The sequence below is a fragment of the Dromiciops gliroides genome, chromosome X (assembly GCF_019393635.1).
Source record: "Dromiciops gliroides isolate mDroGli1 chromosome X, mDroGli1.pri, whole genome shotgun sequence".
In the NCBI taxonomy this organism is placed as follows: domain Eukaryota; kingdom Metazoa; phylum Chordata; class Mammalia; order Microbiotheria; family Microbiotheriidae; genus Dromiciops; species Dromiciops gliroides.
The window spans coordinates 11241134-11258479 of NC_057867.1; the positions used below are offsets into that span (position 1 = coordinate 11241134).

The window sequence follows — 17346 nt, forward strand, 5'->3', positions numbered from 1 at the left end:
GAACTGACTCTCCACGCTGGACACCCCTACCAAAACCTCCCTCACCCAAGGTTGGCACAGATATGACATTTGGAAAGGCCTTGGCAAACTTTTAAGGAACAGGGCTTGACAAGTGGGGTCCCTTTTCCTTATCACTGCCTTCATTTGAGTGTGAACATTCACAAGGTTAAGTTAACCCAGATAATAAGCGTCGCAGCCAGAATTTGAACCCAAGTCCCCTTGATTTAGAATCCAGCACTCTAGCCCCTCTAAACCACACCGCCCCTTCTAAGAGGGATAAGTGAGGAGGGATTAGATTTCAAGCACCGAGGACAGCTCAAACAAAGGCAAGGAGACCAAAGAGGGAATGAGTTCAGGGAACAGCAAGTAGCCTCAAAGGCAAGGAGCTAAGTCAGAGTAGGCTGCGTGTGAAGGGGTTTGACATGCTCAGCTAAGGAGTTTGCATTTTATTCTGGAGGCAATGGGGAATCATAGAAACTTCTCAGACAGGGGAATGCCATGGTCAGTACAGTGCCTATACTACCACAGTAGTCCTGTGAATTGAGAAGGGGACAGATTTGAGAATTGTGGGAGTAGAGTTGCCCACATTTGTCAGTTGTTGGGATGTGGAAGGGTGAGGGAGAAGGGAAAGTTAAGGGGTCTCAGAAGTGAATCTGGGTGACTGGAAAGCTGGGAGGTACCTTCAAGAGGAATGATGGTCCAAGGAGAGGTGGGTTTAAAGTGGGGAGCTAACAAGTTCTGTTCGGACACTGTCTTCTCCTCCCCCAGTTAGCTAGGGCAACCTTTATTATCAATACCGAGTTCTCATTACCTGTTAAACACCATTGTCTGTGAAGCAGTTAGTTGGTCCAATGGATAGAACACTAGACCTGGAGTCAGTAAGATCTAAATTCAAATACAACCTTAGATACTTTCTAGCAGTGTGGCTCTGGGCAAGTCACTTAACTTTTGTTTGCCTCAGTTTCCTGATCTGTCAAAATGGAAGTAATATTAACACCTACCTCCCAGGGTGGTTGTGAGGATAAAACAAAATATTTGTAAAGTGCTTTGCAAGTCTTAAAACACTATACAAATGCTAGCTATTATTATTATTATTTCCCAGTTTCTCCCTCAGTTGACTTTTGTCTTTCTGTCCCATTGAGAACAAACCCTTGGGGATAAGAGATTTTTAGGGTAGCCAGTGCTCTTCATGAAACCAGTGTCATGATAATGATGCTGATAAGAGGAGATCTTGTCTTTACCTCCTGCCTTCCTCAGAGGATGATGGGCATGACTTCAGTGAATGATGACTCCTTACAGACAGAGCAAACCCAAGGAGTCTCTGAGTCAATAGGATTGCAGGGTTGAACCCTGGGTCTTGCAGAGCGTCAAGTGCCCTGGTAAACTCGAAGTAGAAAGGGCCCTAAAGAGCATCTCTCGCAAGCCCCATTCTGACCTGCCATGCCTGTGTCTTTCCCAGGCTCCCCAGCTTGTACCTGAGCTCCTCTATGATGCTGGCCGACAGCAGCTGTTCCCGGATGCGTCCCACTTCCTGAGGAGGCTGCCCCACTAGCTCGATGATGGTCACATGGCGGAGATCCAGCCCGCAGGTGGATTGCTAGAGAGGAGACAGGTGGGATGAAAAGGGCCCGGGACTGCTCCCAAACAAGAGGTTCTTTTGGGCACTAGACTTCTGGGGATTATTCCTTTAGCTCAACTCCCCCCCCCCCCGGGGGCGGGGAGCACAGTGTGGTTCAAATGAAGAAGGCCAGAGTTCTCTGCCCAAGATAGCCTTGGGGTTGTAGCTGAGCTTTTTGGTCCTGTTTGAAGCACACAAACTAACAAGTGGGAGATTATCAGGCTATAACTATACAGGGAACAGACAAAGTGCAGCTACACAGTCTCATTCAATTCAGTGTCACCCAAGTGAACACCATCATCTGACTATGTATTTGGGCCCAGTAAGAGTAGGATTTAAATCTTGCCTCAGTTGTTTGCAGCCAGGTTGCTCAGTGGATAGAGTGCTGGCCCTGGAGTTAGCAAAACCTGAGTTAAAATTCAGACAATTTCTCAATGTGTTTTCCTGGGCAAGTCACCAATAGGTGACTTCAGTTTCCTACAGTGTAAAATGGGTAACGCATACCTCCCAGGGTTAGGGTGAGGATTAAAATTTAAAAGCTCTTTGCAATGCTAGTTGTTGTTGTTGTTGTTGCTTTCTCACCCTGATCAAGTCATTTAAACACACTAGGCCTTAGTTTCTCCATTTGTAAAATGGGCATCATACTAGATCTTACCTTAAAAGGTTGTTGTAAAGCTCAAATAAGTTTATGTCCTTAAAGCACTTTGCAAATGCCCAAATTCTACATAAATTTATTATTCTTTTTTTATTGCTATTATTATTATTGTTATTACAGTGGATCTGTGGCAACCTGCCAGTGATTCAGACTGCAAATTCTCCACGCCTGCCCATCCTGTGTCACAGCAGGGTTTACTCAATGTGCTAGGGGCCTTCCTTGATTCCTCTTGATATCATAAGGATACCAGTAGAGCATGGGGATGTCCATCAATTATCTCTCACTCTTCCCCTGTTACCAGCCCATTATCTTTTTTGATCACACACTTCACAGACTTAGGGATTGAGACCTGGACTGGAGGTCATCTAGAGGTCGTCTAGTCCAACCCCCCTTTCCAAGAGGATTGACCTAGTTGATCTCTAAGTTCCTGTGTGACTATAAATCCCTGGATCTCACCAACACAGTCATCACCATCTCTTGGGCACAGTCCCTTTAGTTAACTCCTGAGTTGCTCTTCTGCTCAGCCATTTGTGGCTATCCTATAAACCTTTCTCTTCCCTTCCTTGAAAGCTTTCCTGGCACTGTCCCCTACCCTAACCCTGATTGCCACCAGCACATGCTTTGTTCTGTCCCTCCGGCACAGCTTCCCTTGCTTCTGCCACCTCTGCCCTTTGTTCCTTTCTCCTCTATCTTTTTTGGCTTCACATGCATTCTGAGTATGGTGCCCACATCTGTGTTTTGCTTTCTGATCCAATGGATCAGCTGGCTCTGCTTCAAGTTGTCCTCCATAGCCACTGGGCCAAATGGTGAGCGTTTCCTCTTGGCATCCATGACTTTTCTCCCTTTCATTGCACAGTGGGTGTGAGAACAGGGTATAGACCTAATAGTCAATAAGCCCACCATTGATGGGAATCTTGGGGTCTAGGTATCTCCCATGGCTCTGTCCTGGGCCCTCTTTTTTCTCTCTATGCTCATCTCTATGCTCTCCACTAAGGCCCTTATCGCTTCTAGCAAAAAGTCCCTGTTCAGCCAACTCCAAACTCCCTCTTACCTCCAGGGGCAAATCAAAAGCCTCTTGTTTGGTATTTAAAGCCCTTCATAGCACGGCCCCTGCCTCCCAGCTTTCTAATCTTCTTACATTCTATTACCTTCCATGCACTCCACAGTCTAGCCAAATGGCCTCTTTGCTGTTCTTCCCTCACTTCATCGCCATCTCCTTGCCTTTGCCTTGGCTGACCCTCTCGCTCCTAACCTTAGACTCTTGGGATCCCTTAGAATCTTCCTTTGAGCCTCAGCTCTAGTGCCACCTCCTCCTGGAGGCCTTTCCAGGCCTGTCCCCCAGCTGCTCATGCCACCCCCTTCTAAGGTTACCATCAATTTACTCTTTTTATCTTGTATGTTCTGATTCAGGGACCGATTTTACTTTTCTTTCTGATTGACACATAGTCAGTGCTTAATAAATGCTTAGTGATTGGTTGATGCTGCTCAGCATGGCACAGTTTTAAAGAAACATGATATAATCTAGGCCTGCCGCCTTTCCAGTCTGCAGGCTTGGACTCTAAGTCATTCCAGTTCACCTTCTCTCATTCAAAGCTGAACTAAGATGTGGGTTGTGATTGCAGGTCTCTCTCCCGCCCATATGGGCGAGTTTCTTAACTAGCCGTGGATCTGTTTCTTCATTCCCTCTGGAAAATAAGGAGGTTGGGATTATGTAGTCTCTAAGCTTCCTTCCTGTTCTTGAGACTCTATAACCCATTTCTGTTTTCTTTCCTTGGGGCCCTGGAGGAACAAAGTCCTTAGTCTTGGCCCTAGGGTTACCTTCTCAGCTTTAGGGCTGAACTGTTCTTACCTGTACCTTCATTCTCTACAAAAAGATCAGTCTCGCCGATGGGCTGGGCCTCTGCCCCCCCCCCCCTTCCCTCCACCCTACTCAGCTCTCCTGAATGAACTTCAGAGCCTGGCCAGTCCGGCCTACTATCTCTCCAAAGTCCTCCTTCTGACCTCTTCTTAAATAGCTCCTTTTCAAGTCCCATCGTCAGCATTACCAGCCTGCTTGGGCAATGTGAGTTCAAGTTGGCCCAATCCATAATGGTGGTATAGGTTAAAAAGTCTTTAGCTAACTGCTACACCCTTCCCTGGGATTGGTCCACATTGTTTTTCAAACAAGTGTTTAGAGCAGTGGAAGAGGGTGCTTGATTTGAAGTCAGAGGGCCTAGTTGAAAACTTGGTTCTGATACTGTACTTGCTGTGTGACCTTGGGCAAATCACTTAACCACTGTTCACTTCCATTTCCTCAGTGTAAAATGAAGGGGTTGGCCTTGGTGGCCCCTAAGGTTTCCTCCAGATCCCATGGTGCTATTTCTGATACTTGAACCACCCTGGTACCAATTCCTGTTTCTCTGGAGGGAAGATATTTTGTTTTATGCCCTCTTCAGAAAGGGGTATCTGCTGCCCAGCAGCCTTATGATCTCTTCTTTTCTTGTTTTGGATTGGAGCTGTGATTTCAGCAGTATAGGGAATTCTGGGTTTGGAAACCTCCTCCCTTAATAATGCACATCAGTGGGGTCAGCTAGGTAGTGCAGTAGATAAAGAACCGGCCCTGGATTCAGGAGGACCTGAATTCAAATCCTGCCTCGGACACTTGACACCTACTAGCTCTGTGACCCTGGGCAAGTCACTTAACCCTCGTTGCCTTGCAAAGAAAAGTAATGCAGATCAGTACTTGCTGGGCAGATTCAAGCCTGTGAGAGTTGCCTAGACCCCAGAGAAGTTAAATGACTTGTCTAGAGTCACACAGCCAGTCTGTATACAAGGTAGGACTTGATCCCAGGGCTTCCTGACCATGAATTAGGCCAGCTCTCTATCCACTAACATAGGCTCTCAACACAAATATTAGAATAATAAGAACAACCAGCGTTTATATATCACTTTAAGCAGTGGTATGTTGATAAAAACTTAGCAACTCGCCAGGAAAAAATATAAGCATGACACACCTTTCAGTTTAATCTGTATCATCAACATTTTCTATGTTGCCATTTTGTCTTCAGCAAAAGTAGTTGATTCAGTAAACTGAATTGGGGGCTGAAGATTTTAGCTTCAGAATAAAAGTGAAGGAAAAAATGAGTGAAAGTCACAGATATAATGGATTTTTGGTAAGGAGGTGAGATGGTACAAGAGGGAATGAATGCAGGTTGTTAGGTACCTTAGGGAGGATGAAGAAGGGGAAGGCACTCACCTGTAACATGGAGATCTGCATTTTGTAGTACCGATTGGAAGGGTCAGGAGAGGAGACGATGAGGAGTCGTCGTTTCTCGTAGAACTGGTTCAATAGGGCTGCTGCTGAGTTGACATTGACGTTAATCTTCATGGCTGGAGTAGAAGAAGATGGCCGGCCATTCAGGATGCTTTCCTCCCAAATGATTCAATGAAGGGATTCTTGGGTCCCAGACTCCTTCCTTCACACCCTATTGGAAGCTGCTTCCCTACCCCCTGCAAAAGGACTTGGAGGTTTACCCAGGGTCCCTACAACAGACCTCTCGGATCCTTCCCTCCCAGTGCCCTATAATCACTGAACTCTTAGATCAGCGCAGAGATGGTACTAGAACATTTCAATTGAGTAGGCATCAACAGTAGTATCCTGGCCTTGCTTCTGTCTTTGCTTGCCTCATTCCTGTTGTGGCCTTGAGGGCCTTTCTTTTGTTTTCAGCAGCTTAGACACATTTCTCTCTCCTGTATTACCATCCTATAGGTGATCCTACCATCTTCTCTGCTTATCAGGGGTGTAGAAGTTGCTAGTTACAGCTCTGGTCACTCACGGGTACAGATGGGCTGGGATCCTGACCACTGGCGGCTAGACTGGCAGACTCGGGAGGGGGTCCCCTGGCGCTCATAGCCCCCATCACACTGATACTCGCATATGGCCCCGTAGTTGTCCCCTGCTGAGGTGCAGGTAAGGTAGCCATGCTGAGGCGGCTTCAAAGTAGGGCAGCGTCTCACTGTGGAGGAAGAACTCAAGTCAGGCTGGAGAATCTCCTCTACCAAAGGAAGGCCCTGACAGTGTCCACGCTGGGTTTTCCAAGGTGAGAGACCATGGTTTACCCAGGATGGAATCTGCAAATGCAAAAACAAAACAGGGCAAGATGGAAGACCACATGTAAATCAATGGCAGGTTGTAGAAATTCAGAGGAGAGGGCTGGAGTAGTTGGGGCAACTTCTGGTGACAATGTGGGCCTTGAGCTGGCCTTGATTGTAGGAAAGGAGAGAACTTCCTGTCAAGATGACTGCCTGTATGGAGGCTGACTCTTCAGCTTCCCCATACCTATTTCAGCAAAACTCTGAAGTGCCAACTAGCCTTGATAATGATCAAGAAAGACAGTGCGAAACTACAGTGACTTCTGCCCCCAAACTGCATAAAAAGTCAGCCAGAAGCCTGAGGGTTACAGGAAAAGAGACCAGCAACAGAGCCAGCTCTAGTGCAGGGTAACTGCCCAGTGTGACCAGAGATGGACCAAGGACCTGTCTAGCCTTCAAGCTAGAGAGAGTCTGAGAGTTCCCTCAAGGAAATTCCAGGGCAGCCATCTTGGAAGCGCCAGGGAGAAGCCATAGGCAGTAACCAGAATGGTCCCACAGTGCTCAGGTACACATCCCTCCTAACCTCTGAGGAGACTCTTGGACTTATAAAACATGTCTCGATAGAGGCTTTGGCTTCACAGAGCTGGGTCTGATCCAGTGTGACCTTTCTGAAGCCATCATGTCAGACTGGATGGGGACCTGTGAGCTCATCTGCATTTGAGCAGTGGCCAGGGGCTTGTGGGGCCCACTCTGGAGGCAGCGTAGCTGAACTATGTGTATATGAGTGGTCTTTTAATGCCCGGAAAAACCCTGATTTTTATCAGAGGGCATTTCCAGATTGGTAACCCTCTTCCACAACACAGGTGTGTGAGGGTGTAAAATTGTATGATCACAGATTATGATGAGGAAGAGAATTCATGAGGAAACTCGGGCCCAGAGAAGGAGTGACTAGCTCAGCATCCCCCAAGTGGTAATTAACAGCCAGGATTTCAACCCAGTCCTCTGACTCCAAATGCAGTAGCCCTTTCCATCAGCCTACATTGTCTCTCCCTGGTCACCTGTGCCTGGTCTAGCAAAACAGAAACAGAAGGGAAGTGACAGGGAAACCCAGTTGGTGCATCCTTTCTGACCTTGCACCTTGACGATGAACTTGCAGCTAGCCCGGTTGTAGGCACGGTCATAGGCAGTGTACCGAATTACATGTTCTCCTTCAGGAAACCGAGACCCTGGTTCAGGTCCCCTCAAGGTCACCCTGGATCGAGCAGAGCAGAATAATCATTAGGGAAAAGGAACTATGGGATTAGGGTCAGGGAACTCAGCTTTGCTCTTGCCATGGTCTGTGCATTCTTGGTGAAAGTGAAGCTGGAAAGAGAGGGAGAAAGATATCATTCACTCCCCACCTGGTGATGGTGCCATCTGCAGAGTCTTTCACCACAGGTGGGTCCCAGTACACCCTGGCAGTCAGCTTCTCTGGTTCAGCCATCTTCTCACGGGAGTGGGGACAGCGAATCTTGGGGGGATCTATGTCTGCCAAGGTTAGAAATAAGATGACAATCCCTCAGTCCTCTCTCATTCCTGGGAGGCACATCTACTCTCTTTGGTGGATATAGGAGGCAAGGAGCCCAAAGGTGTCTGAAGAAGAAGTCTATCCCAGGGTGGGAATGAGGGGGGTGGGGAGAAGCTATAGCAGCCCCCTAGTAGGTTAGACAAGTACCTAGGGTGCTCATTCCATGGTTGGCAGTTTCCTGCTAGAGTGGGCATTCATGGATGGATGGCTGGAGTCAAGGCAGCACTGGGTGGGGACTGGACCTCACCTACGCATACAGGCTCGCCTCCACTCCACCTCCCGTCCTCCATGCAGATTCGGCTGCGGTCCCCTTCCAAATGGTAGCCACTGGCACAGCTGTAGTCACAGCGGGAATCTAGCAGGATGCCATTTGTGCAGCTGTAGGTGCCACTGGTGAGCAGTGGTAGCACGGGACATCTCACCTCTACAAGAGAGCCAAGGGGGCTTCTGTGAGCAGTGGTGGGGTCCAGGGGCCCAGCAGCCCAGCACTGGGAGAGACAGTGAGGAACCCAGAGGTGCCATTAGACATATCAGGAAACAGAGATACCTGCAGCCTTGCCCCCTGCTTCATGAAACTTTCTGTTAGTCAACAAATATTCATGGAGTGCTTACTATATGTCAGACACAGTACTAAAGTTGGGGAATATAAACCAAGGCAAAAATATGGTCCTTGTCTTTAAGGAATTCACATTCTGTTAGAGGAGACAACATGAAAATAGCTGTGTATGTGTAAGATCAATAGAGCATAAATGGAAGATAACTGAGGAGGCCCCTGGAGTGGAGAGTGGGGGCAGGAACCAGAAAAGGTCTCATGCAGAAGGAAGCTAGGGAAAGCCATAAGTGGAGGTGAGGGAGACAGTCAGAGAAAGGGCATGGATTTGGGAAGATGGAGGGTCTTGTTTGAGGAACACCAAGGAGACCAGAGAATGATTTTTGTTTTGGATAAGGTATCTATGGGCCATGCAATTTGGGAGTGATGTGAGACTGGGACTCAGAAGAGAGGTTAGGTCTGGATATATAGCTGGCTCTGAGAGCGGTCTGCAGAGAGATGGGAATTGAACCCATGGGAGCTGATGATCGAGTAAGCCATGAGTCTAGAGCAAGGTCTGCTAAACTGAGGCTTGGGGACCAAATCTGGCCTCCTGCCTGTCCTTGTACATCTCACAAACAGAACACTTTTTTCCATTTTAAAATTAAAAAATCAAAAGAATACTATTTTATGACACATGACTATGATCACTTGTTTATGTCTTGTCTGTGGCTGCTTTGGAGCGACAATGGCAGAGTTGAATTGTTTCAACAGAGACCATGTGTGACTGGCTGGTACTCTCACAGCTTGGCTACAAATTGAAGTGGCACAGTTAGTTAGCACTCCAGGGTTTTGAATACCATGTACATTGCTGTACTGTGCCACATACACATCATGTCAAAATAGGAAAAGAAAGAAAAAAGTTTGATTATGATTTTTTGAGCTCAAGGTCAAGATTGAAAATTTTCTGATTAAACAACACCAACACCAACACCAACACCAACACCAACACCAACACCAACACCAACACCAACACCAACACCAACACCAACACCAACACCAACACCAACACCAACACCAACACCAACACCAACACCAACACCAACACCAACACCAACACCAACACCAACACCAACACCAACACCAACACCAACACCAACACCAACACCAACACCAACACCAACACCAACACCAACACCAACAAACACCAACACCAACACCAACACCAACACACCCTCAACCTCTGTTAATTGAACACTGACTGGTTTTGGAAATGAGCTTTTGCTGTTAACTTGATGATGTTCCTTAATGGTTTCAACCTAAAATTAAAAGGCAAAATAGCACTTGTATGTAAAACTTATACTACAGGAAAGTCAATTTGATGACGACGAACGTTGTTTGAATGACAAATAAGTCAACAAGTAATGTTAAACACTTCCAAAGCTAAAACAAGAAGCAAGATCTCCATCCCTACCCAAATTTGCAGGGGATGTATTTTTGGAGCACAATTCCAGTAGCATTTTTCGTATTCCCGTGTAAGTGTGAAAGAAATTTCCATAGTTTAAAGTCTATCTAACTGTGTAATCAAGGAACTCCATCTAATCTGCACCTGGAAGTGATTCATCTGCAATGAAACAACATGTTAAATGGCAACTCTCAAGAGAAGAATCAAATAGAATTCTAGAAATGCCTTCCAAATGATGAATGTGCTTAATTAAAATCATATGCTTTGTGGATTGATATCAGTATTTGGCAGTACCTATCTGTGTGAATAGACATTTTCAAATATGAAATACATAAAATCTCATTAGAGATCCACATTCGAAAATAAACATTTGCAACTGATTTTGATGATAGGGAACCCTAACTTTGAACCCCAATTAAGCAAAATGTTTCCCCCCACAAAAGGATTCTATTCTCCTCATCAGTAGACCTATGTTATAAAAAATCATACTTAGTTAAAATTATTACATTTTGAATTTTATCAGCAAAAAATTGTAGAGATTTGTTTTCTCTTTTTATCTACATGATATCTTTGATTTTGTTTCAACCCACAAAGCTTGAAATAATCACTGTCTTATCTCTTTACATAGAAGAAGTTTGCCAGCCTCTCTTATAGAGGGAGAAGAAAAGATGGCCCAGGACAGAGCCTCGGAGACACCCATGGTTAGGCGATGTGACCTGGAAGAAGATCCAGCCAAGGAAACTAAGCAGGATTAGTCATACAGGTAGGAGTAGCACCAGTAGACGGCCATTTCACAAACATCTATAGAGAGAGAGGAGACCATTTTTAGGAGAAGAGGGTGATAGTGTCAAAGGCTGCAGAGAGGTCATGAAGATTGAGGAATGAGAAGAGGCCATTAATTTTGGCTATTGAGAAACCATTGTTAATTCTGGAGAGAGTAGTTTCAGTTGAACAATAAGGTTGGAAGGCAAATTGCAAAGGTTTTAGAAGCAAGAGTGATCTGAGGGAGTAGAGGCACTGAATGTAGATGGCTTTCTTAAGGAGTTTACCTGATAAGGGGAGGAGAAATATAGACTAAAGCAGCTGGGAAAGTTGGATCAAGTGAGTTTTTTTTTTATTTTAACTCTGGGGGAGACATGGGTATGTTTGTAGGCAGCAGGGAAGCAGCCAATATATATCAAAAGATTAAAGATTAGTGATAGAGTGGGGTAACAGAGGGTGTAATCTGCTAAAAAAAGATGGGGTAGAATGGGACCAAGGATGCATGTGGAGAAGATTGCCTCGGTAAAGAAGGGGTGAAGACAGCTGAGGGAAGTGCCATAAGGAGGAGGGGAGAAAAGACAGTTCTCATCAAATGGTCTCAGTTTTTTTCAGTTAAGTGTGAGATGAGGTACTCAGCTGGGAGAGTGTGGGGAGAGGGTGCCATGGAATGAAGGAAGGGAACAAATATTTATTAAGCATCTACTATGTGTTAGGCAGTGTGCCAAGTGTTTTACAGATATCTCATCTGATCTTCACAACAACCCTAGGAGGTAGGTGCTATTATGATCTCCATTTTACAGTTGAGGAAACTGAGGCAGATAGAGGTTAAGTGATTTGCCTAGGGTCGAATAGCTAGTATCTGAGATTGGATTTGAATTCAGGTCTTCCTGACTCCAGGCCCAGTCCAGTGAGGAGGGTAGATGGGTAGGTAATGAGTGTACCCAGTATTGAAAAGGGTGGCCACAGGTCCCTGTGAGAGTCAGCCACTTACCCCTCCAGCTCTGATCAGTTTCTTTGTTCTTTGAGCACCCCTGTGTGCAGTTTGTGCAATTGAACCCAACAACTAAAGCCCTAATTAGGCCCTGAGACAGAGTGACTGGAATGCTGTCCTGGGGCTAAGGGAGGCTGAGCTTCACATGCCACCTCTAGTCATGGCTTTGTGACTTGGAGCAAGTCCCTGAACCCTCCGAAGAAGCACAGGGCTGTATTCCTGTGTGCTTCCAGAAAGGGTTCTTTGTAGTCTACTGTCATACTGGAAATTCCCTGAGAACCCTTGGGGAGATCTGCTAGATGCCTCTTGCGGCATGGAGGTGGCTCTGGGTTCTCTGCGGGGGTGCCAGTTGAGCATAAGCTCTGGCAGCATTAACCAAGGCAGGGCCTGGAGGTGGACTGCCTGCTTGCCTATTTGCCAAGGGCCACCTTAGGGAAGTACTGGGATACTTGTGGCCAGGCTTGCGCTGGGCTCAGAATCTCTCAGACCATATGCCCAAGTCATTGAGGAGTCACAGAGAATGTGGCGACTACTCTGACACATTCTTGAAGTCTTAGGGATAGAGACACAAGCACAGCCGAGAAGCAGTCCCTGCCCTTGGTGTGCTTCTGCTGTATTCTGGGGCTGGTTTCCTATGGGCTTCGGGCCCCTGGGGTGGTATTCAGTGGGAGAGCAAAGGGGTGGCCTTGTTTGCTCAGGTAGTCTAGTGTGCCATAGTCAGGCTTAGACACTTCCAGGCTGTCTGTCTCGGTCTGCATTTCTTTCACATTGAAGGCTAGGCAGGGAAGGGGGCACACACATTCACTTACGTCTGCAGTAGGCTGTTCCAGACCAGCGCCGGCTTGGCAGGCAGTTCACAGACCTCCGGCCGATCAGCCTATAGCCCCTGTCACAAGACAGCTCACACCGGGTGCCCAAGCTGCTGTGATAGTTGCCTCCCCTTGGGGAGTAGCAAGTGGCTTCTCCATCTTGGATATTCAAAGTGTAACACCACCGAGGCACTAGAGAAACAGAAAGTAAGGTAAAGGAAGGGGGATCAGATCAGGGCATGTGTGTGGGGCTGTCCCACAAAGACACTTTGGACTCAGCTATCTCAAAACCCTTTGTAACCACACGTGCATGTGTGTTGCATTTTATTTTTTGTTTGTTTTTGTTTTTAAATTTTATTTTTATTTTCAGTTCTAAATTTTTTCCTTCTATCCCCCTTGTCTCTTACCCATTGTGAAATCCATTATACATATGAAGCCATGCAAAACTTATTTCTGCATTAGCCATGTTCTGGGGGAAAAAGCAAGAAAAATAAAAATAGGAAAAAAGGTGCTTCAGTTTGTACTCTGAGTCCATCAGTTCTCTCTGGAAGTGGATAGGTTTTTTTTTTTGTCGTGACTCCTTTGGAGTTGTGATCATTGTATTGTTGAGAATAGCTAAGTCATTCACAGTTGGTCATTGTACATTATTGCTGTTACCATGTCCAATGATCTCCTGGTTCTGCTAATTTCATTCTGTATCAGTTCACTTAAGTCCAGGTTTTTCTTGAAAATATTCTGCTTGTCATTTCTTAAATGCCACCACAAAAGGAGCTGCTATAAATATTTTTGTACATGTGGGTCTTTTCCTCTTCTCTTTGATCTCTTTGGGATACTGTATCAGTGTTCTCCAGAATGTTTAGATCAGTTCACAACTCCACCGACAGTGCATTAGTATCCCAATTTCTCCCCATTCCCTCCAACATTTGTCATTTCCCTTTTCTCTCCTGTTAGCCAATCTGATGGGTGAGAGAAAGTACCTCAGAGAAATTTTTATGTCCTTAATTATTAATTATTTAGAGGCTTTTTCATATAAATTATTGATAGCTTTGGTTTCTTCCTCTAGAAACAGACTGTTCATATCCTTTGAGCATTTATCAGTTGGGAAATGGCTCTTGTTTTTATATTTGACTTAGTTCCCTATATATTTGAGAAATGAGACATGATCAGAAAAACTTATTATAAAATTTCCCCTAGTTTCTTGCTTATTGTATAATGAATTTTAGAAATATTACTATCTAAAGTGGTTAAATTTTTTAAAATCCTGTTTATAGGGTCAAACCTGCATTTGAGAGACCTTTATTTGATTCTTTCTCCTAACATTTCTGGATAGCCTAGATTTTTGCTATCAGTAGAATTTTTTGGGGGGTGGGGCAATGAGGGTTAAGTGACTTGCACAAAGTCACACAGCTAGTAAGTGTCAAGTGTCTGAGGCCGGATTTGAACTTAGGTCCTCCTGAATCCAGGGTTGGTGCTTTATGCACTGTGCCACCTAGCTGCCCCCATCAGTAGAATTTTACCAGGATATCTTACCATCTTAAAAAAAATAAGATGGGAGGAGGAGGGAGAGAAGTGCAAGCAAGATTGGAGCCATTTTTAAGGCAGTGCACCAGGTAGATCACCAGTATGTGTCACTGTGTATACACTTGGTGGCAATAATCTAATGAGGCAGAAGGGTTTGAGTTTTAGAAATGGAAGATGGGGGGCAGCTAGGTGGCGCAGGGGATAAAGCACCCTGTGTGTGTGACCCTGGGCAAGTCACTTAACCTCCACTGCCCCGCAAAAAAAAACCCCAAACCAAAAAAAAACCCAAGAAAAAGAAATGGAAGATGGGGGAAGCTAGGTGGCCAAGTGGATAAAGCACTGGCCCTGGATTCCGGCCTCAGACACTTGACACTTACTAGCTGTATGACCCTGGGCAAGTGACTTAACCCTCATTGCCCCACAAAAAAGAAAAAAGAAATGTAAGATAAATGTAACAGCCCTTTTTTGACCAGTCTTCAAACACTATCCAGGGAAAGTACAAAAGAAAACACGGATGCTGAGCTGGTTTTAGATGGACTTAAAAGACCAGTGGTTTTTCAAACAATGTTTTTTCCCTTCACCACCCTCCTATTCCTCCATTTTCTGCCTAATAACTTCTTGCAGTCCTTAAAATGGAAAGAAAGTTCTTGTACAAAATACTTGGCTCAACAACAGAAACTGATAGAATTTTATCAGAGGAAGTAACGTTGGTGAAGCCATTGCCAACTTCATGGCTGCTATACCCCAAGACCCCGGGACCTTTCCATTAGACTTGTAGTTGAACCCTCTCCCATTCTAGTGGGAGCTCCTTCCTGGAGAACACCCTCTGTCTGACTTCTCTTTTGCCCTTAGCACTTAGCACAGTGCTCTGCACATAGTAGGTGCTTAATAAATGCTTCATTCATTCATTCATTCATTCATTCATTCATTCAAGGAAACAAGTATTACATGAATATCAAGATCTGCTCAGCTCCAGCTGAGGAAACTAAATATTTGATGGGAAACTGAAAATAGCAAAGTACAAACGAACCACCTCTGACCGGAGAAAAACAGCATTGTAGGGGAGGGAAGCCAGGTCTCTGAGTGTGAGGGCCTGCAGAATCATAATTACTACCATTTCGGTAGCATATTAAGGGGTGCAAAGTGCTTCACTGCAGACATGATTGCATTTGAGCCACATAATAACCCCGTGAGATATGTACTCCAGACCTAATTAGCCCCATTTGACAGATGAGGAATTGGAAGTACGGAGAGATGAGATTACTGGTCCATTATCACCCAGCTAGTATAGGGGAGGAGGCCAAGGGGACGCCATATTGCCCTAAGGCTAAGCAAGGCTTCCTCACAGTGACTAGAAAGAGAAAAGCCAGCTGACCCTGAGAGCTAAGCAGCCCAGTCAGGAACCTTTGATGTTGATCTTCACCCGACTGCACAAAACCTCAGGGAGCTTTTGATCAAACATATTAAAAAGTACTCGAGATTGGACTGTATGTCCATGGACTAACCCACAGGGCATGTTCTGGAAATTTTTTTCCTTTTTATTAAATCTCTGCCCTTAAAAAAAGTCAGTTCTGAAAGTTATATTCAGAATTGAGAGGCAGTGTGGAGCAGTGGATAGAGACCTTTTGTCTAACTCTGCTTCTGACACTTGCTTTGTGACTCTGGGCAAGTCATTGCACTTTCCTGAGCCTCAGATTGCCCAGGACTCAGTTACTAAGTCATAGCAGGTGGTTTGGAGGGATTACCCTTACTCAGGGTTCCCTGTGGTGGAAAAAAATCACGGCTCAGGGGATTTTTTGCAAATTCCAATACTGAACATTTTGCATGTTTTAAAAATTTAGGTATGTTGACTGACTACAAGAGGATTAGAACATGAATTAGGGTTAAACCACCCTTCTGGAAGCTCTGGCCAACTAAGCCCAAATTATTTACCTTTGAGTTTGGTATGCTGACCCCATCTAGTGGCAGAGTCCTTGCATTGTAAGAACCACCACAAGTAACTGGGGATTAAGAGATTGCAAAGTAAAAACCAAGCCCGTTAAAACCAGGTCCTGTTAGGGACCTGTAAAGGGATGACTTTTCAGCCAGAGAGTATCGCCATCAACCCCAATGGATTGAAAATCTATTTTCCAATATTTCCCTTCCCCCAGTAGTCAGTTTTACAAGCTTATGTAGAAATCCATTTGTTGATTCTATGGCATAGTGAGGGCCAAATGGCAGAGGGTGCTGGGTTCAAGTCCTGGGGATGTCCTCCAGTTTCTGAGAGTCCCTGCTTTCCCATCATCCATATGGGGATAATAATACTAATCATCAGCATTTTGTGTAGTACTTTACAAATATCTCATTTTATCCTCATAATAACCCAGGGAACTTGTTATCTCCATTTTACAAATTAGAAAACTGAGGCAGGGGGTGACTTGGCCAGGGTCACACAACTAGTTAAATGTCTGAGGTTGAATTTGAACTCAGGTATTCCTGACTCCAAGAGCAAGGTTCTCTCCATGTCCTACCTAGCTACCGAATAATAACTGTGTCCCAGTCGAAACTGTCACCTACCTACAACCTTGTGACCTTGGGCAAATCACTTTGCCTTTTCAGCCTTCAGTTTTCTCATCTATGTCATGAAGGGGTTGGACCAGAGCCCTCCCAGTGCTCATCCCCATGGTCGTCTGAATGCTTCCAGTACCTATGTCACTGTCAATACTGTCACTCGCACACAGGTCTGTCTGTATCTTTAAGGTCATACACATTAGCTCACTTATGTAACATTCTCCACCTAGGGGTATACTGGAGCCCACTAGACCTGGCCAGAGCTGATTGTTAAATTTTCAGCATGAGCATTTACACCTCTGAAATCAGCAAATGCTACAAGTCAGGGCTTGATTTATTATTTTATCAATTGTCTTAAGAAAGTGATAGGGGGCAGCTAGGTGGCGCTGGCCCTGAATTCAGGAGGTCCTGAGTTCAAATCTGGATTCAGACACTTGAAACTTACTAGCTGTGTAAAGGGACTTGGCCAGGGTCACATGGTTAGTAATGGTCAGAGACAGGAGCCAAACCAAGCCTTTGCTGACTTCAAGTCCAGTACTAAGAGAATCATAGCTTGAGGAAATATCCAAAGCCCACCTAGTCTAACGCCTTCATTTGACAGATGAGGGAATGGAAAGCCACTTAATTGCGGTCACCCAGGTGGCAAGCCACCTCTCCTAACTCCAGATTCAGGACTGTGGTTCTCCCACTGCCCCGGTGAAGCCATTACAGTGTGTTGCCTGATAATATAGTTGGGAAGCAATGAGGCACAGGAAAAAGCTGGGACTGCTAAATGCCTAATGAAGGCATAGACACCACGTGCTGGAGG

General features: G+C 45.4%; 1 protein-coding gene across 1 annotated transcript in view; it reads right to left on the reverse strand.

Moving 5' to 3' along the window:
* The window catches only part of SRPX2 (sushi repeat containing protein X-linked 2), a 34770-nt gene that overhangs the window by 5443 nt on the left and 11981 nt on the right, over positions 1–17346 (reverse strand). The window contains exons 4-10 of the mRNA XM_043974198.1: positions 12468–12659; positions 8159–8335; positions 7745–7871; positions 7475–7596; positions 6089–6268; positions 5509–5642; positions 1476–1597 (exon numbers count right to left, since the gene is read on the reverse strand). Of these exons, the coding sequence (XP_043830133.1) occupies positions 1476–1597; positions 5509–5642; positions 6089–6268; positions 7475–7596; positions 7745–7871; positions 8159–8335; positions 12468–12659 (1054 nt within the window). The remainder of the gene's footprint in view (positions 1–1475; positions 1598–5508; positions 5643–6088; positions 6269–7474; positions 7597–7744; positions 7872–8158; positions 8336–12467; positions 12660–17346) is intronic.